The sequence below is a fragment of the Pollachius pollachius genome (assembly GCF_949987615.1).
Source record: "Pollachius pollachius genome assembly, chromosome: 10".
NCBI classification, from domain to species: Eukaryota; Metazoa; Chordata; class Actinopteri; order Gadiformes; family Gadidae; genus Pollachius; species Pollachius pollachius.
In genome coordinates, this window is record NC_136943.1 from 10,509,648 (window position 1) to 10,531,335 (window position 21,688).

Here is a 21,688-nt window from a genome sequence, read left to right on the forward strand (position 1 = left end):
GTGTGTGTGTGTGTGTGTGTGTGTGTGTGTCTCTTTGTGTTTTTGTGAGTTTGACCATTGGTGAATGTTAATTTATCTTTTCCCATTTATTCAACACGCATGCCTATGTATACATACTGTACATTCAGATCCAAGCACACTCACTCAATGTGAGTGCGACGTGAAGTGCAATTAATTGACATCTCTAAAACACTATGTTGGACTAGGTTGAACACTGCATCGTAAATCAGTCTTCACCACGCTCAACCAATGTTCCCAACTGATGGCTCTGGTCCAGTGAAACAGAACATAACGCAGTTCTTCTTTAAAACATAATTGACCACATGAGAACAGGAAATGCGTTCCCTCTGTTGAGCACATTTGCTATTTTAAAAAAAGCTCCCGTCTAGGAGAGCGGCGGGTCCTACGGTTAATGAAGCCAGATCTGTCTCAGCAGGGGGCATCGTTAGCACATTGGCACCCTGCTGTCTCTCCTCATCTCTCTGGGTCTTTGCTTTGGCCGGCTACAAGGGAAACGTGATTGGTTAACACAAGTATTCAATGCAAGTATTACTCATGTAATCCCTTTGCTGTAACCACCTGCTTCCAACGTTAATCATGAAAGGATAAGCACACACGTTGTGCTAAAAACAGATTCTTTGCCATATTCTCCCTTTACAGAAAATGACAACCGTTTAATCTTGTTCCTATTGCTACTCTGAGCTCAACTCTATTTTTTTTTGCTTTTCTTTTGACAAGACTTAGTCAAGCATGACATGACTCCATCTTTGTTTGTATTCTAGATTTAATCTCAGCCTTCCCTGGAAGCCGCTGTGGATAGTGATCTTAACAAGGCTCAATGTTGTGCTGTGTGACTACTCCTGGTGAACCCTCAGACCATGGCAGCGTGAGGCAGCGTGTCGGGCTACGGGCTCCATGTTGTTAGTGAGTGCGTAGAAAAGGGAGCTTTGTGTTGTTCTCTTCATGTGTTTGGTTGTGAGGTGGTCCTAAAGGTAGTCTTCCAAAAGATACCTTGCGTCAGTGGGTATCAGTGAGGTCAGGAGGTCAGGAGGTCCTCACTTGACTTAAATCAGGGGAAGGGATCCTGTTCTCATGTCGCATCACAGGCACTCTATTGTAGCGATCTGTGTGTGAGTGTATGTGTCTGTGTGTGTGTGTGTGTGTGTGTGTGTGTGTTTTCTTTATGTGTGTTTGTCTGCGTATGCGTGTGTCTGTTTGTGTATGTCTGTGCCTGTGTGTGTGTGTGTGTGTTTTCTTTATGCGTGTGTTTGTCTGTGTGTCCGTGTGTATGTTTCTGTTTGTGTATGTGTGTGCGTGTTTTCTTTTTGTGTGTTTGTCTGTGTGTTCGTGTGTGCATTTGTGTGTTGTGAGGGAGAGTGGGAGTGTAGTAGGTCCGGCTAATCCTGATGAGAAATCTGTGACCAGGTCATGTGATGGTGGGGGGGGGGGGGGGGGTGGTCAATACGGCCACCTGAACAAACCCAAAGAACATAAACCCCTTCTCCTCAACCAATCAAAATACTCTTAGGTGACACCCCTCACCCAGACCATTGGAACTTTCCCCCACTGATAGCGTCACATTTCCACATGATATCCCACAGCAGGAGAGCCTAACGGAAAACAGAAGTGACGTGCCTACCCATAACACATCACTTACAAGCAAACAAACCCGCATCCAAATGCATTCTCCTTGTTAGACACCAAGAGCCCCTCTCTTTGTCATTGTCACACACTGATTCAAGAACAAACAAGAAGATAAATGAGAGCTTACTGACTCCATTAAGTCGTTATTTCAACCATTACAGATCTGAAAAATGGGTAGTCTGTAGAAAAGATACTTTCAAACGTAAAAAAATCACATGAATTAATTATTGCCTTACAATACATACGTAAAAAAATTCTCCTTTAAAATCCCATATCCCTGTATTCCCAATAGGTAGGACACTGATTACATCTCCTTCTTTTTCTCCTGTTATATCCCTATTGATTTGATTTCCTTCCATGCTTGGACATTAAACATGCAATCTTTGGCACAATGCAGTCTTTTCATCCAGCAAGGTCCTGGCCAGGGAGTGACAGTGGCCTGACCCCCAGCCTGATGGAGACAGCCAGATCTCTGAGTTGACAACTGAAGACTCAGATGAGGCTGGAGACCGGTGGGTAAGCCTGGAGACGAATCTGGAGATGAGTCGATAAGAGCTCTTGAAAGGCGCCAGGCCCTAGGAGGTGTGATCTATTATCATTCTTAAACTAACACACCGTGTGGGAAAAGGGCTTTGTCAAACATGGCGTTTATCTTCTATGTTCTATTCTTACTCCCGACCCGACCCTGACAGCCAGCTGGTCTTGTGTATGACTTATCGTTGTTTTATTTGGCCATGATTTGGGGCTGTAACGCCTGAACTTTCCTCACAGAATTGAATGAGAGCTGTCTCGTCTTATCTTTTATTATCACCTCCTTCCCCATCTTTCAATTTTTGTATATGTTACGGGAATTTTATTTATTCTTCATTCGTAACCTACTTGTCAAGCTCAAAGAAGGAAGGTCAACACAAAAGCATAAAAAACTGGAGAAAATTCACTTCAAGAATAACAAGTAGGTCCAATAAAGATTTTTTTTCCAGCCCCTTTTTTTGTACAGCCTCCTAAGCTCAGCTTCACAGGATTTGAATAAATTCCCTCCAAACAGGCCTATGCTAGGAAGTAATCACTGTGAACTGGACCATATCTCCCAGCACCTCCCCTATAGGCTGGGAGGAGATGAAACAGGCCTCATCAGTTAGTACAAGATGGGACAATAAGATCGGGCATATTTTTAAAGCAATGAAAAAATTAGCATATGGCAACCGGAACACAACATTCTGCTCAATCTTTTATCCCTCACCAATTCCACAATAGGGACAACCAGAGCAAATTCAGGGGCAGTCATCACAGTTTGCAGTGCATACAGATGTAGGCCTCCAGAAAAACAATAGCCTAAATATAATCATTACCGTCCACAGCATGTAAATCTGCTCACATACAAGCAAGCTTTGGTCAAGTTACACAGTTCCAATGCCTTCAGGGCACAATTAAGAAACACAAAAACACATAATTTGAAGGGAATAGGAGTGTGTGAGAATCGTTTCTCTCTGCCCATGCACCGGAACACCAAGTTCTGTACAATCTGTGCCAGACATCCACCGCATTCCCTCATTAGTAAAGAGCTGCAAAGGTCTTCCTGATATATATATGCTCCCTCTCAACCTCTTGAACACTGCCTTCACGTGACTTTGTGACCAACCAATTCAACAGATAGTGATCACAAGTAAACTGAGAAATTACTAGAGAATCTGTTGGTTTGAGCCCTCTGGTTAATTGCTGCTTTGGTATAATTTTAACCCTATCAACTCACCTGAAACCAAGTGCCTTTGAGCATCCCCTTGGGTGAGGAGAACCACCTCAGCGAACAGCAAGACCCCAGCTTGTGGGCTCTGTGGTTGAAGGGTTATTGTTGATGTTCAATCTTTCTTTGGGTGTACACTTTCAGTGCCCTTTAAAACCATTGTGTAATATCTATATATTTATACGTGATATACCAAGTTATCTACAGATATCTTCTGAATAAACAACAACAAAAAAATAAGGTCAAACAAGTCTATTAATACATTTGGGTATGGGGAACAAATTGGAATGTACTCCAGGCAGTCAATGAATGGTTCTGTGGCTTTTTTTTTTGGAGGCTTTTGGGTTTGAAAGGTGCCATTGAGTAGGCATGATCTCTGCCATGTGGAGCCAGGGTCAGGTCATTAAACGCTCCCGTATGATACAGTATGAGAACTGTTCCCTGGGGCCTTTACAAGATATTTGTCTATTTTCTTAAAGCCAGCTTCGTGTAGTGTGCACTTTCTACGTTCTAAAAAAACTGCTGTTTTGCGAAGGGCGTGAGGGTTATGCTAATGCTCTGTGTTGATCTGATTGGCCGCCTCATGCATGGTTTGGCTGAGAACAGAGATTAACAATCTTGACGCAGTAGTTTACTGTAAACCTGACGAACGATCCAGAACCAACCGTGGGACCATAGATGTGTCCAAGAATTCTAACCCTCACTTGGACACGGGCATTAAAGGTGACATATTATTATACCAGGTGTGAGTGTGATTAGCGTCACAAACCGTTTTGAAAATCAGCCTCTTCTGACATCACAAGTGGGTGTGTCCACCTAGATGTATGACAGATAGATCAGTCTACGACTTGTAACGCTAATCACACTCACATCTGGTGGTATAATATGTCGACACTGTGGCGTTATAAGTGTCCGAAAAGCTCCACTTTCTCTCATACTTCGCAGTTAACCGTTGCCCAGACAGACCCCCACCCGTCCTTCAACCGAACACCTGCTGTGTTTGCAACGGGAGTGATTATTCACCTGATAGGGGTTGGAACCTACTAGTTTCCCTGGCCATGACGTCAAAGCAGCAGGAAATTCAATACGGCCTGTTCTATCAATCTTGTTCGGAATAAAATTTCAGAACGACAAAAAAACCCCACATATTATTTGACTGAGAAAAACACAGATGAAAAAGAATACAGCACTTCTTATAACTCACTAGATAGGGAGACTATACAGACTGAGGAATTAGTAGGCTGACAGGATATACAATGGGCTTTTGTTAAGAAAGCATGTGAAATGTAATGCATATGCACAACACAAAAACACACAACAAGGTGGGTTATCTCTGTTTAAGGAACAACAATGCAGTCAGACTAGTTTTACTAAATAGAAATGTCGTACTTAATAATTTGTTGAACGATAAGAAACTGCAAGGAATTCTAAATGGGTCACTTACACGTTATTATACTTCATCCTTTTCAAGGAACACAGAAAAAAATGGGGTGGAAGTTCAAATATGATTCCAAAAGTTGTGTGCAGATAACGTTTAAAACACAGATACCAAGAAACCATTGTGCGTCAAGGCGAGTGGATCCATCCATGCACAGTAAAACACAGAAAAGACACTACAGTAGGAACAGTGCCTACGCAGGGCCACATACCGGTCTCACACTTCCCACAAGAGCAAAACCCTCCGGAGATGCATCTCCAAAAACATCACTTCAAAGACCCAACGTTGTATCTTTCTCTGGAGTTGTTGACCTCATATTATGCATGATGCATGCACTTATACTCATGTTTCGTTTATAATGTTGACGTTCCGTGGGATTCATTTCGTCCCCTAGCAGCTATTAAATGGTGGTTCAAGTCAATACAACTATGCCAAACAATAATAGGACTAAAACATCAGCGCAATTTTCTCAGACATCAAACACAAAGGGAAAAAACTACTCCTTAGCCTATTGCGCTACTCTCAAACATCCAGTGTTAGGATGTCCGTGCGGTTTTTCCAGGGAGCAACAAACATCTTTTTGTGTAAACAGGGAAGATGTTCCGATCATGTGCTCTTCATTAGCTATTTTTTAAGTGGAGCTACAAGCGTTCCTCTATGTTCTCATCGTGATGAGGCCTAGGCCTCCATACATGGTCTACTGCACTAGTTCCTGTTGGCATTCTGGGACATGGAAACAGTTTTTTTTTGCCCGGGATTGAGGCGTATGAATAGGAATTAAATGCATAAAGTCTTAACTTCAAGACCGCCGCAGTTAAAATACATTAAAACCCTTTTGTTGAATGTTTTGTTATTCAATACTACTTAAACTCACAAATAGCCTGGGTCTACAACATTTTTGTTGTTGTTGTTGTTGTTGTTGTTGTTTTAGGCTCAAAACGAGCAATGATGTTCTTAAATGTGGTTTAGTATTGTCAAAACATTTGGACAGTGTGCCCCAAGGGGTGGCCAGAGGGGACCACGGCCACCCTGATACAATAGCAAAAGATACATAACACATTAAAGGATTACTGTGGAAATACAGCATTAGCTGTACTGGTATTAGTCTACGCACATCAGATAATTTGTAATGTCAACTCTAAAATAAGAAACATAAGTTTCTCAGTATGAGATTCCTTAACGGTCATAATGAGCTAGTTTTCAACAAGTCTCAGGGCCTAGATCACCCCCCCCCCAACCCCCCCACAAGCAATGCAAGTGGGGATATCTCCCAGCTTTCTTGCGGCATTTCATGGAGGCACGCCCCCCTTTTGGTCGAATTCGGAGAGTATGCCGAGTTCAGTGATGACTCTCAACAAAAATGGCTGTGCCCGTAAAGAAATTTATCTTCTTTGTATTTGTACCCCGTTGGTCATTGTAATGCTCTACACTTAATTACATTGCTGCTTTATTCCAGTCTTGCTGTGCGTGCAATACAATGTAGAGTTGTGTTGTTTGTTTTCGAGCTGCAACTCGGAAGGCTAGTGTCCGAAGCATCTGGATCACACCATTTATGGCGGGTTCCCAGTGCTCAAAACAGCAGTAGCGCCATGTGCCACCGCGACCACTGACTAGAGGTGGTTCGGTCGCGAACTGATTCGTTCGAACGAACGAATCGTTAGAACGAACGATCCGAACTGGTTCTTCTCTCTCGTTCGCGTCGTTCGCGTCGGTCGCGTCGATCGCGTCGGTCGTCTCGTTCGCGTCGGTCGTCTCGTTCGCGTCGTTCGTGACTCAGAATTGACTCCTCCCAGACCCACGACTCGCAGACAGTTCGTTCAGGAAGACGAGGGACCTAGGCGACTCACGGCACACACTGTTGCTTGCACTGCACCAGGAGCAGGTTATAGTTATAACTAGGCTTTACTTAGTTAGCTTCAACGATACATGAAGTAAACATACTTGGAACGTCCATGTAGGCCTACGCAGCAGCACTATGCGCAGGTGATGCCGCATGATATGCCGCAAGGCATATCATTATTAACTAACGCATTATCTCTGAGGTGAAGTAAAGCCTCAGGTGGTCCGTTACATTTTCTTGTCAAGTAGCCTGGTGTTTACATTTTAGGGTTAGGGTTTCACATTGTTCCTTTATCTCGGGTATTTTTTTAATATATAAAATTAACGATATTGACTCAACTTTCAGGATAAAGTGATTCGATTCGCCATTCGATTCACCGGAAACTCGACTGAACCAGTTCAGTCGAGTTTCCGGTAGCACTGAGTCTGACTGACTCAGCTGAGAACCATGCAATGGGTGCATTGCATGATGCGATTCACCGCTACCGGAAACGGAAACTGGACTGAACCGGAAACTGGGCTGAACGAACGAACGAACGATTCGCGAACGACTCATCTTGGCGAACTGACTGACGCGAACTGGTTCACGTAAACGAATCATTGAATCCACCTCTACCACTGACATACCATGGCATATGCCGTTCAGGAACAGTAACTGCCGTTCAGGTAGAACGGTAACTGCCGTTCAGGAACGGTAACTGCCGTTCCCAACAATGGTATATGACACCAGGCAGCACGCCCCGCCTCCTCCCTATAATTTCACGACAAGTATTGCCGTAAATGTAAAGCTATATACATTTGGCCTTTATTGACACTATATCACAACATAACGCCGTAAATAAAGGGATTTATACGTTTCTTTTGTCCGTTCTGTTGTTAGGATATGTGCGATCTGTTTGTTGTTGCTTTTGAAATGACATATGTTTTTGAAAACAGCCGGACTTGCTCCGGTTACGGTAGTTACCCTAGCCACCTAAACAGGTCTGGCTAATCGACAACAGATTTAGAGATATAGTCAATGACTACAGAGGCAGGTCCCTATATCTATCAGGGGGTGGCACTGTAGCGTATGGCTAGACATTCATCAATTTTTTTCTTCCGCGTTTTGTTAGTGTTATTATATGCGGATACATTGTAAAAAGACATGCAGACCTATCCGCCTAAGCCCACGTTGAAATAATTTTGATGTTGATGGCGCAGTTGTTGAAATAAACAGATTGATTTCCAGTGTTGGGACTAACGCGTTATTAAGTAACTCGTTACAGTAACTACGTTACTTTTGCGGTATCGAGCACTGTAACTAATTACTTTGTCAAAATCAGTAACGCGTTTATCGTTACTGCGATTTAAACAGGCTCGTTACTCGTTACTTCACGTGCATAACCCAGTACTACAGTTTCCGTGGTGGACGTGAAGCGGACGTGAGTCACGTGACGCAGCGACGCGCAAGTAAATGAATTAAAACAATGGCGGTGTGAGTACCAAATGTGTTCGGCTGCCTGATCGGTTCGGGGTCCTGCGCTTACAGATGACGTATCGACACTTGACGTATCGACACAAGCCAACGGACAAAACCCGGAAGGGTTGTTTATAAACTGTGCTCGATCAGTTTTGGTTTTGAGTTCATTGAACGGAGCCCGTTCTCTCACAAAGCCATTGGAAATAAGTCTATAAGCGCTGATGAATGCATATTTTTATTTTCACATATGTTAAAGTAAGGATTGCCATTGTTAAAGTTAGATATTAAGACAGTATTTTCTGTAATGACAAAAGTACAGAATTAATATTTTCTATATACATTTTCTAGTTTCTATTTACTGAAAATGAAGAGCTTGGACAGTCATATGATTGATGAGATTTTATTTGCTCATACAAAACAGAATAAATAAGACAATACATACAACTGAGGAACAGCTAAATGTAAATCCATAATAAAACGGCATGTTTAGATCCCATGTTGAATTGAGGATGAATTCATGAATGTGTTCATATTAGATATTCATCCTAGTCCTTGAATATTGATTTTTTTTTAATGATTTTCCAGATGTTCACTGACTTGTATCCTTGCCTATACAACTAATAACAATATAAAATGTAACATTTTCCTCGTTTCCACTAGGGGTATCTTTGCTCTACAATTTAACAAACATCTGTAAAATAGTAAAAAATTCAAGGTAGGCCTATAAGAATGTATATAATTCATGAATATATCCTCAATTGGCCGTGGGATCAAAACATGCAGTTTTTTATGGATTTACATTGAGCCGATGTGTGTATGTGAATTGCAGTGTATGTGTTTGGATACACACACGGGCACACACACTGACATATTTGTATATTATTATATATTTTTTTATTCATGTGGCCTGCAGTGGCGATATCGCACAGGTGTATTCCCACAGGCTCTGAAAACAACAGTCATCAAGCCATATCTCCACTCCTCTCGACGGGAAGGGGGGGGGGTGGAAATGCCATCTGAAAGAAGCAGAGGTGTGCAGATGTATTTATCTTGAGACCTTCAACTTCATACAATTAGTCTCGTCAGGGATTTGTATCCATATTTACAATTTAAATGTACCTATGATCTTGGACGGCAGATGTCATCACAGTACCCCCCGTCGTAGCTGTCGGAATATATTCCTTCCAGTTTGCCTCTTTTCCCTGTACCAATATATCCTAAAACAGAAAAAAAGAACAACTTCTGGCATTCTGGAATTTATGTTATCACCTCCCGTTCCAGTAGTCCGTCTGTTTATAAGGAGGAATGGGTGTTTTGTCAAGCAAGTAGAGAGTGGCTAAGTGATACTTGAGTTATATTACGGCAACCCGATGCCGTTGCCATAAAACGTTGCTGCTTAAAGTCCCTATTATCGAAGGTAAGAACCTCTGCAGACTTTGTAGAGCCAACCACATGCCATGCAGGTCCCAATACTGTACATGGTGTAGAACTCTGCTCTGTAGTTGGCGGATACTCTACACCATGTAGTGACGCCTGTGACAAACAAAGTGTAAGATGAAATAGCACATTTATTTTTATAGAGCAGTAAAAACATGTATAGACCCCACAGGACATTACATTATTATCTTAAATTAGGATATTGTACACTGATGCACCCTTCACTGATGCACTTACTGTTGAGCCACAGAAAATGTGCCTGTCTTTTGAACCTGTCAGTGGACACTATGTTCCTGAAGGTGGAACACACCAGAGCCAGAGTTGGGTAAGCTTTATCTCCCTCTTGGAGTACCACCTCAGTGAGGATGTCAGACAGCACTGACTTTGGCAACTGTAAAATAGATGTCAGGCAAGATCAAGAAGATTTCATAGATAACACAACAACAACACAGTTTCAAACGCAATGGGGCGTTTAAAGAATTAAGTTAGTTTTCAGAATTAAGGCCAGAAAACAATTAATTCAATGGAATTAGGTTAAGGGTAATTATCACCTACAAAAGCCCCCCCCCACACACACACACACAACTTCATACAAATTTAGTTCATTTTTAAAATTTCTATCTATTTTATTTATATTGTTTTTGCTTTATTATAAGTTGGCTGTAGTTATTTTGTTTTATTTCTCAAGTACGCTGCTTCGAATAGTTTGTGGCGTGTTTAGTCACATAAAAACGCCTCTTTTAATCATAGATTAGAAAAGAAAAGGAGATCGTTAATACAGTACTTACCTTAAGAGCGGAAAAACATGTCAGCGTTTTAGTATGCGCATGCGCATTTAATGACATCGTTTACAGGAAGTGCGTCATTATTGCGCATCTAGGACCCCCGAACCGATCTGGCAGCCGAACACATTTGGTACTCACAGCGGCAGTCGACGACAGTCGAGGCGTTGTATTTCTCTCATGGAAATATTCACATTATTTTTCCTTTCTGACCGTAAAAGACATAAGGAATATTTTGGTGACCTGTCATCTATGTGGAGCTTCGAAAACTCTAGCCACATCAAAAACTAGCAATTCTAATCTGATGAAACATCTTCAGAAACAACAGGCATCTACCAAGCTAGTTGAAAAAGACCCTGAAGGTAACACAGGTAATGTTGCTGCTAACGTCAGCTCCGCCGACGCTAAAGGAGAAGCCACTCCAGCCAAACAACAAAAGCTTGATTTTACAAAGCCTGTTGCACAGTCTATAACCCAGACACAGCTAAACAAATGATGGAGATTTATGGACAAAGACTGATATAGACATAGACATACTAGCATAGACTACTAAAGCACATTATCCTCCATTATTGATTTCATCAGTTGTTTTATTTATCTAAACGGCCAGAGTGGAGGAAATGTTATTTTTGTTAAACATTAACTATGTGAGGCTGAAAGTACTTTTTATTTATTTAGTTTCTCTTTGTGAGGCTGAAAATACTTTTAAGTTTGCCCATCATTATTGATGATGAGGTCTCCAGTTGGTGGAGTTTAGCTGTTTTGAGTTAAGGTTAACTTACAAAGAACGGATAAACCTCACTGTGTTTACATTGTAAACATCTATTGTGTCAGTTTTGCACTATTATTGATTCCTACAGTTGCTAAATGGTCTGAGGCACAGTTTCATTTTTGCACTGCCAAAACTATACTTTGTACCTGTTTCAATGGCTACAATAAATATGCCTATCAAAAGTTTCAAAACATACTGTATGTTGTGTTTTGTTGATCCACTGCTTCATCGTAGTGATACTGGGTACAATGATCAAATTTTACAGTTGTTTTGTCGAACACTATGCCACATCAACCCCAAAATAATGTGTCTGCATTTGTAGAGGGTTGGAAACAGTTGGAAACAATGGAAATATTTCATTTATTTGCACTCACACTACTACACTGCTATGGCACGTTCAGGTCACTAGGTGGCGCATTGCACTTGTGGTAGGATAGGACTTACATGTACGCAAGCCAGAGGACTGGCAGCCTCCCTAGCTATCCAGTTAAGGAGGTCCTTTGCCACATTAACACATTAATAAGATAATTTAGAAGAAAAAAAAAGTTACTTTCCCTAGTAACTAGTTACCTTGAAAGCAATGAGTAACTTAAAGTAACTGAGTTACTTTTGAAAGAAGTAACTAGTAACTGTAACTAAGTTACTAATTTAAAGTAACTTGCCCAACAGTGTGTGCGTGCGCGAGTGGGGGGTTCTTGATTGACCGACTTTAGAATATTATTCGAATACTTCTCAACGAATATTGAATAGTATTTTTGCCAGAAATGCACATCCCTTGTTCTTACCATTTTACATGAGTGGCATGCCAGTGGAAAACGGTAGGTGCCAGTATGAACTGGCAAATACCACAGGACATGAGTGGCATGCCAGTGGAAAAAAACGGTAGGTGCCAGTATGAACTGGTAATTACCATTTTACATGAGTGGCATGCCAGTGGAAAAATGGTAGGTGCCAGTATGAACTGGTAATTACCATTTTACATGAGTGGCATGCCAGCGGAAAAACGGTTGGCCTATATGCTATATAGGCTACGCTACTACGACACCTTGAAAAAACACGAGTGAAAAAATTGATGAATGTCTAGCCATACGCTACAGTGCCACCCCCCTGGTAGATATAGGGTCCTGCCTCTGTAGTCATTGACTATATCTCTAAATCTCTGTTATCGATTAGTCAGACCTGTTTAGGTGGCTAGGCTAACTACCGTCACAGGAGCAAGTCCGGCTGTTTTCAAAAGCATCTGTCATTTCAAAAGCAACAACAGATCGCACATATCCTGAGAACAGAACGGACAAGAGAAACGTATAAATCCCTTTATTTACGGCGTTATGTTGTGATATAGTGTCAATAAAGACCAAATATACATATAGCTTTACATTTACGGCAATACTTGTCGTGAAATTATAGGGAGGAGGCGGGGCGTGCTGCCTGGTGTCATATACCATTGTTGGGAACGGCAGTTACCGTTCCTGAACGGCAGTTACCGTTCTACCTGAACGGCAGTTACTGTTCCTGAACGGCATATGCCATGGTATGTCAGTGGTCGCGGTGGCACATGCCACAGGCCAATAAACGATCTTGGCGTCTCACAGACCGACGCAGTTATATCTTATGTCGATGACCCGCCTCAACCGTATCCAATCAGCGTCGAAAAGTTAGGAGAGGCTCAGAAAGCTCCTACACCGAGGCAGGTACTATGGGCCTCTAACTGGGCCGCTAGACAGTGAAGTTGGGCGGATCCTCTCCGCTAAGCCATACCCATAGCGGCTCACTAGAGGGAAAAGTCCCTCAGTCGGATCGAGCGTAATTTACTGTCAGAAGATCAAAACAAAAACAATTGGTGCTCAATGTGAAAAACTATGTCAAACAAAAAGATACAAAGCAGAGTGTGACGCTAGTGCATCATACTACGGCGGGTAGAGTAGTTATATGTTCTCATATAACCCCCCAATATACATTACACAACTTTTAAAAAGGTTTCAAACAATACAATATGAATTGAAAACATAATCCACTTTAAAGATCATTGACATTTAAAATGAAATTTTATTTCTCACATTCAAAGTTAAACATGAACAACGTGGAATGACACGAAATGAAACAATACTTCTGTATACAACAATCATACAGACACTTTAAGTGCACATAACACTAGTTGGACCTCCATACACAATGTATTTATGCCAAGGCTAAGCATGATAATATTCAAGTATAGTAGTCAGAGCAGGGGCGTAGGAATGAGTTTAACATTGGGGGGGACACATATCGGAAACCTGACAAATCCGGTATAATTTTTAGGTGGGACAAATGCGCCTGTGTCCGATATTGGAGGGGACACGTCCCCTCCGTCCCCCCCGGTTCCTACGCCCTTGAGTCAGAGTATTGAGGTCTTTATCAAATGGCCCCTTGTGTTCCAACAAGGATCTAGCAGCACTGAGACACATGCAAGGAGAATGACAATCATACAGTATGAAACCATGCACCGTGTGCTCCCTCTGCTGCTCACAAGCAGTAATCTGTCAAACTAGTAAGTTTTTATAGTTGCCCCTAAAAAGGGGCAACTATAAAAACTGTAGGTATTGAGAGTTGTAAGAGCAGGGTAGCAGAAAAAAGCATAAGAGAGCAAGATTTGGAAATCAAACTCCCTCCCTCCGTATATTTCTATGCCATTGAGAAGTGGTTGATTCCATGCACTGAGACTGTGATTGACCGGAAGTATTGATCTTCTGAACCAATTAAGGAAGTGATGCCCTTATTGGTCAGAAAGTAAGCACAGCGCACAGCACATTGCACTCACTAGATGGATGGCTGTGCCATTTCTAACAAATAATGCTCAAAATCTTAGCTACAGCTCTTTTTTACCACAGCTGGGGTACTAGCCATTTCAGAATACAAGAACATCAAAGAGTATATATTGTGATTCCAACCTCTCAAAGCATAGGATAGGATCCCTGATGAGGAATTCAATCCATGCGTTGAAACCATGATTGCATTAGACTCGGATATCCGTCCGCCATATGATTTCTTCAGTAGCAATAATGTTCAGTAAAATTCAATTACTTAATGGATAAATAAATTACAGATCTAGCAATAATGTCTGTGCAATACATGTTTGATCTTCATTTGAAGGCCACTTGATTATATCTATACAGAGGAAACATTCAATTTTCTTTCATGTTATGAAACAGACCATATAATAGCTTATTACTCGTAGACATTCATACATTTTGGCTTGTTACAAAGCATTTCAGGTTTCAGCCACTTGATTATATCCATACTGGGGAAAAGATCCATTTTCTTTAAATTCTTACATATTTCCGTGCTGTGCTGTCCGGTTCCAAAACCAAAACAGTTTTTTTTTTTAACTGTATCTCCCTGTATAGCTACCTCATTATTTACTTTACTAACTACTTCTGTATCATGCCTTAATACCTTTAGCCAACCCGACTCACAGTGGCCCCCAAAAACACCCTATCGATGCACTCCACTTATCTCATCCTTTACTCATCCTCCCTAAATGAGGTCCTCACTTCAAATCAATCCCAACTCCTCCGCCGCCGCCTGACGTTCAGGTCTCCGGCGCCACGGCGTTGATGGCCAGAGGCTCGCCCGCCTTGCCCTGCTTGAGCGGGATGGACTTCTGCCCCGACATGCGCATGGTGGACATGCGGCGACGGAAGCCCTCCCCGGAGAAGAAGTACAGCAGCGGGTCGAAGCAGCAGTTGGACGCGGCCAGGCTCAGCGTCACCACCACCGACTTCTGCATGTAGATCAGCCTCTCGCACGACCCGTTGGACAGGAAGCTAAGGTGCACGCTGCGCTGCACGTGGTAGGGCGTGAAGCACACCAGGAAGGTCACCATGACGATGACGATCATGCGGATGGCCCGGCTGCCCTGCGTCCCTCTATGGGTAGGTGTCCGGCGCAGGCACAGCGAGCGGATGATGCCCGCCGAGCACACCAGGATGATCAGGAAGGGGATGAGGAAGCCCACCACCAGGGACAGGTAGTTGAGCACCACCAGCTTGGTGCTCGGCCCGCCCCTGGGCGGCTCGTAGCACTTGGTCTTGTTGGTGAGGGGGTCCTGGGTTTCCCCCGACATGAGGAAGGGTGAGGACATGGCACACACAAAGACCCAGATGAAGATGCATGCCAGGCGCGCCCGGAACTCCGTCACCAGCCGTATGTTCTGCACGGGGAACACGATGGCCAGGAAGCGGGAGACGGACATGGCGGCCATGAAGAGGACGCTGCAGTACAGGTTGACGTAGAAGGCGTAGGAGCTGATGCGGCAGATGAAGTCGCCCAGGTACCACTGGCCCTTGTTGGCGTAGTAGAGGATGCGGAAGGGCAGCATGCTGACGCAGAGCAGGTCAGACACGGCCAGGTTCATCATGTACACCTGGAAGGGCGACTTCTTCTGGTAGGTGCGCAGCAGTACCACCAGGGCAAAGCCGTTGCCGAGCAACCCCAGCAGGGTGATGATGGAGTACATGGTGGAGTACACCTGGTTCCGGAAGTTGTCGATGGACGTACACTCGGTCTTGTTCCCTGTCTGATTGACACACAGACAGCCAGCCTGGCAGACAGACAGACAGGCAGGCAGACAGACAGACAGAGAGACAGACAGACAGGAAGGCAGACAGACAGACAGACAGGAAGACAGACAGACAGGCAGACAGACAGACAGACAGACAGACAGGAAGGCAGACAGACGGACAGGCAGGCAGACAGACAGACAGACAGACAGGAAGGCAGACAGATGGACAGGCAGGCAGATGAACAAACAGACATGTAGCCAAGCAGACACACAGACAGATGAACAGATAGACAGAAAGATAAAGCAGGCAGACCGACAAACAGACAGATAGGCAGGCGGTTAGACAAACAGAAAGATACATAGATAGGCAGGCGTATCGAAAAAAGACTTCAGTTTGAAGAAAGTTCATATATAGACAATGTTATGAAACAGACCATATAATAGCTTATTACTCTTAGACATTCATACGTTTGGCTAGTTACAAAGTATTTCAGGTGTCAGCCGCCAACAGCGCTTGTTGCCGTAGTTTTGGCATGTTCAATGTCACTTTACAAACCTCTCATCGGCAAAACGTCTTTGGATGTATTCTACTTTACTTTAAATACACCAACAATTCAGCATTCATAATTAGATACAAAATAAAAAGAATCGTCAATAATCTTACCAGTCCAGTCCCGGAGTAATTGTTTGCAAGTGCCATATTCATTCAATGTTGTCCTAGGCGTGTTCACACTTGATTACTTTGTATCGAACTACGAGTTGCGAGTTGCGCATTTAGAACAGTGAGCAATGCGTGTCCTGAGTCAACTGTTGACTGGAGGGACGCGCTTCAAGTTAAGTGCAGCTCATCACTGTTGTCTTCCTAGAAAACGTAACCTCCTACATTCTCGTAATGAAAGTCATTTCCGACTCCGAAGATATCATATATTATACAAATTTACATATATTGTCAATACATATAAGCAATAATGGATAGGCATATTTATGATAGGCTGTTCATCAAATTCGGTTTAACTATCAGGCCTTGTAGTTGACTTTAGTCTAAATGAATCAAACGCATTATAGCCTTCTTAGATATTAAATAAAACATAAAATGATTGTAATCATTCATTTAGTCCTATTAAGAATCTTCTTTAGTTTTAAGTTTTATTTCCGGAGAAAGTTTGGTTCAAATAGTTTTCACTCTCACTATTCCTCCCAGCTGATTTAAGAACCTCCACCCTTTAATAGTTACATAGTTGAGTATAGTCTACATGTCAGAGGAAACATGCTATAAATATGCACTTGTTGGACCCGTTCTATGTTGCTGCGGCAAGAAGAAAAAAAAACCCTGCAAGGATAAAGCGGGTTCAAGGCACAGCATAGGGTCATGGTCGGACGAAGGTCAGGCTGTATTCAGCGGCTAGGCGTGTAAAGTTGGGATGCACGTGAAAACAAAACACATGCAATACACAATGAAACAAAACCTAGTAATAAGGAAGACAACCACTTAGCACACACCCATTTCCTTCCCATTTTGTGTGGCTAATGAGCTGCTGCTACTTAACAAATGGACTGTGGAGATTGCAGTGAAAATTACAAACTGATTTGAACAAAGGCTCTGGTGGTGTGGTGGGAGCTTGGAGGACGAGGGATGGCTAATCCAACTCTAATTGACTTAATGATGAGGGTGAAATTTCTGAGAGCAAATCTTTTTGCCTCACAACTGTGCTAGATGATAATGCATCATAACAGCGTTTAGCATTTCTACCCAACCTGAGGTGCATGGTCAGAGCCTCTTACAAAGCTTTTACGGAGTGTTGTGGTTGTGTTTGATGAATGGTAAGCATCTGTCTAGAGGTCTAGCTCTGTCGTGTCCTGTTTAACTGGTTGTGCAATTCAAACCTTTCAAGTTTTTTCTAGTCTTCGGGTTTCAGTCTGTATTGATGGTAACATCTGTGGTATTTGATATGTTGGCGCATCCTAGAGGATTAAGGACCATGTTTGAGTCAAGGCGATACTTGTTTACTCTTCCTCATAACAAATTAGCTCCGGGCCTTGCCACGTTCTTCCAGTTTATTTGGATTGGATCATTTATTCAGAGGGATAGAAGCATTCCATGGTCCCCAAGTTACATGACAATTTTTCCCCCATGGGACAGCTTAGATCTCCACAGCTGTATACTCAAATGTGAGGATAGAGAGCGGCTTGGCCCGGGGCCCGGGGCCATCACCAGGGCAAGTGTTCCCCATGCACCATGTATTTATTTCACGCTCATGATTAACATTAGCAGAAACATTTTCAATATTTGTGCAGCTTAGTGAGGGAGAGGGAGAGAGAGAGAGGGAAAAAGAGGGAGAGAGAGGGAGTAGACTGTAGCGATTCTTATCTCATTAATTAAAGCATTCATCCACGCTGATTCGTCAATATGACACAATAGAGCCCAACTGGTAATCTCAAATGAATATAGTTTGGTTAAGCAGAGGTAAAACAAAAAGGGTTTTTCCCTATGAATCAAATATGTTGGTTAAATTTTGTAAACGCAAGAAGCAAAGACAGAAAATGATATTAAGCCTATAGTGGCAGAAACATCGTAACATTATAGAAAACAAAAAATAAGCAAAGAAAGAATGCCATGGGAAGTGGCTTGAAAAAAAGTTTTGCGATTTAATCTTGTGCGGTTGACAGTTAAGTAGGTTGTCTATGTAGGTCAACCACTTATTTGCCCAGAAAGCACATCACAACTTTGAAAATGGGACACCACAAGAGTGAACAGTGGGATGCAGTAATGCTGAGTGAGATCTATCGACAGCGAGATGAAGAACTCAAAAATAGGTTGACGCTGCTGTAAAACGAGGACAGCTGATGCTGCAGAGATTGTGGATGAAATGGTTCAGAACTCTCTTCCTCGCTGGGCTCTGAAGTAAAACAGCACACAACAAGCACTTTTCCATTCCATTCCCTAAAAACGTGATTCATACAGGATCTGTGAGTACTTACCACTCTCGACGGAGTGGCAAGTTCTCAAGTTCTATGTCGTGTCGATGGTTACAAAGAACATAAAGCGCGATTGTGTGGAACGGTTCCACACAGCACTAAGCTGTACCACCTGGTCAATATCCCAGAGACTGACCAAGGCAGCCCAGATAGAGAATCAACTATGTCAAGCCCCAAAGACAGGCATGAGCACGTCTGCCTTTGGAAATGATCACCCAGGGTGGTGGTGTTTTCAGACATACCCAGGTTGGTGTTTGTAGTTGGTGTCTGTCAAAAAAGCGCCTCAAATATCATAGTCAAACATTGTTGTATCAGCATGTAGGCATTGTAGCACTGTGTAAACATGCACTTATGTGTGTTCATCCACCTGTATTTGGATTCTAAACTATTTATTTTGCACACGTTTTCCTGGACAGAGAGCAGAGCAGCTCTCGTAAGCACAACATGACATACTTTTGTATCTGCATGGACTGAGAATGAGTCCCTCCCGGTGAAGGCAGTGTCCTTTGTCATTGACTGGGGCAAAGTGTGGATGAGGGATGTGATTTGGACCTTGCTGTCTGTTCGTTTGATATTATTATTCTAAGAACTATTATTATGATGATGATGTTGGCTCCTACAGGGAAACAGGGAAATGCGATGTAGAGATGACATAGTAGCTTAACACTGATGATAGACCCTGGTGAGCTGAGAGGGGGGATCCCGGATTGGACCACACACACCTATCCATAGGGTTCACGTGTCTGACAGAGGGTCAGACAGTAGGGGAACTGAGGACTTAGCAGCAGCTCCAGCCGGCCCCAAGACATCCAAATTATCGTTGAGTTCCAACGGAGTGATTTGCTTAGATACAGTTCATTAGTGTTTTGGAAAGGAAAGGGAGATGAGATACTCATCTGTAGCAGTCAGTCTTTGACAGATAAACGTAGGAGGTCACTGTTGGGAAACTGGCTCACTGGATGCTCAACATAAATGACCACATTAACCATTGGGTAATGTCATTAATGGCTTTTTAGACAAAAACACAAATAATCGGATTATGAATGAGTCGATTTGAGGTGCTTAAACCTACATCACACAAGACAAAATCCCAAAAGCACTCTAGCTTGATCTCATGGATCACTGGGGAGACTTTATTAGCTTTATCTTAGTTCATTGACACCAGAGTGATAGATATAACAGAGTGGCGACACATTGGACTCCTTTGTAGCGTTTTTTCCCGCCTACTTCCGGGGTATGGAGCCTCGCATAGTTCCAAAACATCTATATACGGCGTAGGAGATAATTAATTTCCATTGCTGGCCGTCGAGTAACTTCTGAGGTAAGTGCATTAAATAGCAACCTCTTTTGAATTCTCAACTGTCTATATTGTATCAGAGGCCCTTTATGATGCTTATACTGATATTTATTTGTATATGCACAGCGTAATTATATGTATTTGTATCTTTGTAGACGACTGATTGCCTGTTAGTTTGTTAGCTCGGCTTCGCCATCTGTGAAGGTATCTCCAGGGGTAAATTGATCCAATTGCTACCTCTTTTGAATTGTCAACTCTCTATATCAGTGGTTTTCAAACTGTGAGGCGCGCCTCCCCTGGGGGGCACCAGAGTTCCTCAGGGGGGGTGCGACGTGAGAAAAAATAAACCAGAAAAAGTAACACGCAAAGACAAAAACGCGAAGACGCAAAGTCAAAAGCTTTGTTCGAAATCGTTCCCTATTCACTCACTCACTATTCCCTATATAGTGTTTATGATATAGTGCACTATATAGGGAGCGAACAAACGACAATTCGGACACTACGCTGAACATTTCTAGTCAGTAAATGCGCCGGGTATTGTTTTTACAAGTATTTTAAAATAAATATTCAACCTTTCAAAACGTATTTCTCAATGTATGAACACCTGTTTGCAGAATCCCATTTACAAGGTTTCAAAACCGGGAAACAATTAAATACACTGTTAGAACAGTGCCAGATTTGAAACTCTGCAAATGCGCTGGTGACATTTTTTAAACTTTGAAAATGTGTTTGTGAAAAATAATTTACTTTGAAAATTTGTTGGTGAAAATGATGAAGATAAAATAGAACACAATCATGTTTGCAGATGTTTGAATTTTTTTTCAGGCTATAATCTCTTTTTTTCAGTGTTGCAAAACCTTTTATACAAGGAGTTTTTGAGTTTTCAAACCCAGACTTACATGCCTTTTGAAACTTTTTTTTCAGGTTTGAATTATGGCAGGATACTGGCTCAATACCACAATGGGTTACATTAACATTAACATTTAGGGCATTTAGCAGACGCTTTTATCCAAAACGACTTACAATAAGTGCATTTGTTACAATAAGTACATTTGTCATAAGAAGTGAAACAATATATCGCTGTCGGTACAGTAAAGATGTTCATAGAACCAAGTGCAAGTATTACAATCGCTAGGCTAACCCATTCCCTGTGTAAAGCAATGATAGCAGCTACTGTAGATGCTAGACAATTAAGTACCTTGAATAAGTGCAATGTACAATAAGTGCCAGGACGTACAACATTCAATGGTGGCTGTGCATTGGTTTCTATGCAGAGTCGAGGTGAACTCTGAACAGGTGAGTTTTGAGTCTTTTGCGGAAGCTGGTGAGCGACTCTGCGATCCTGACATCGGTAGGGAGCTCGTTCCACCATTGAGGTCCCAAAACAGAGAAAAGTTGTGACTTTGCTGATCGACCTTTGCTTCCTCTTAGCGATGGCAGTTCCAGACGTCCAGCTGAGGTAGTTGAGTGGAGGGATCGAGCTGGGGTGTGTGGCTTTACTAATGCTTGGAGGTAGGCAGGGGCAGTTCCATCGACTGCCTTGTATGCCAGTACCATCATCTTGAATCTGATGCGAGCTATTGCAGGGAGCCAGTGGAGGTCTCGGAAGAGGGGGGTTACATGTGAGAACTTTGGTAGGTTGAACACGAGGCGCGCTGACGCATTCTGGATGCGCTGCAAGGGTTTTATCGCAGAGGCAGGGAGTCCAGCCAGGAGCGAGTTGCAGTAGTCGAGGCGGGAGATGACCAGTGATTGGACTAGAA

General features: G+C 42.7%; 1 protein-coding gene across 1 annotated transcript; it reads right to left on the bottom strand.

Moving 5' to 3' along the window:
* Positions 1-13,144: 13,144 nt before the first annotated feature.
* On the bottom strand, positions 13,145-16,451 carry cysltr1 (cysteinyl leukotriene receptor 1). The gene is made up of 2 exons (XM_079745327.1): positions 16,317-16,451; positions 13,145-15,691 (listed from the first exon to the last, which is right to left on the bottom strand). The coding sequence occupies exons 1-2, from the start codon at positions 16,356-16,358 to the stop codon at positions 14,681-14,683; spliced, it is 1,053 nt and encodes a 350-aa protein (XP_079601453.1). The 5' UTR covers positions 16,359-16,451; the 3' UTR covers positions 13,145-14,680.
* Positions 16,452-21,688: the final 5,237 nt, after the last annotated feature.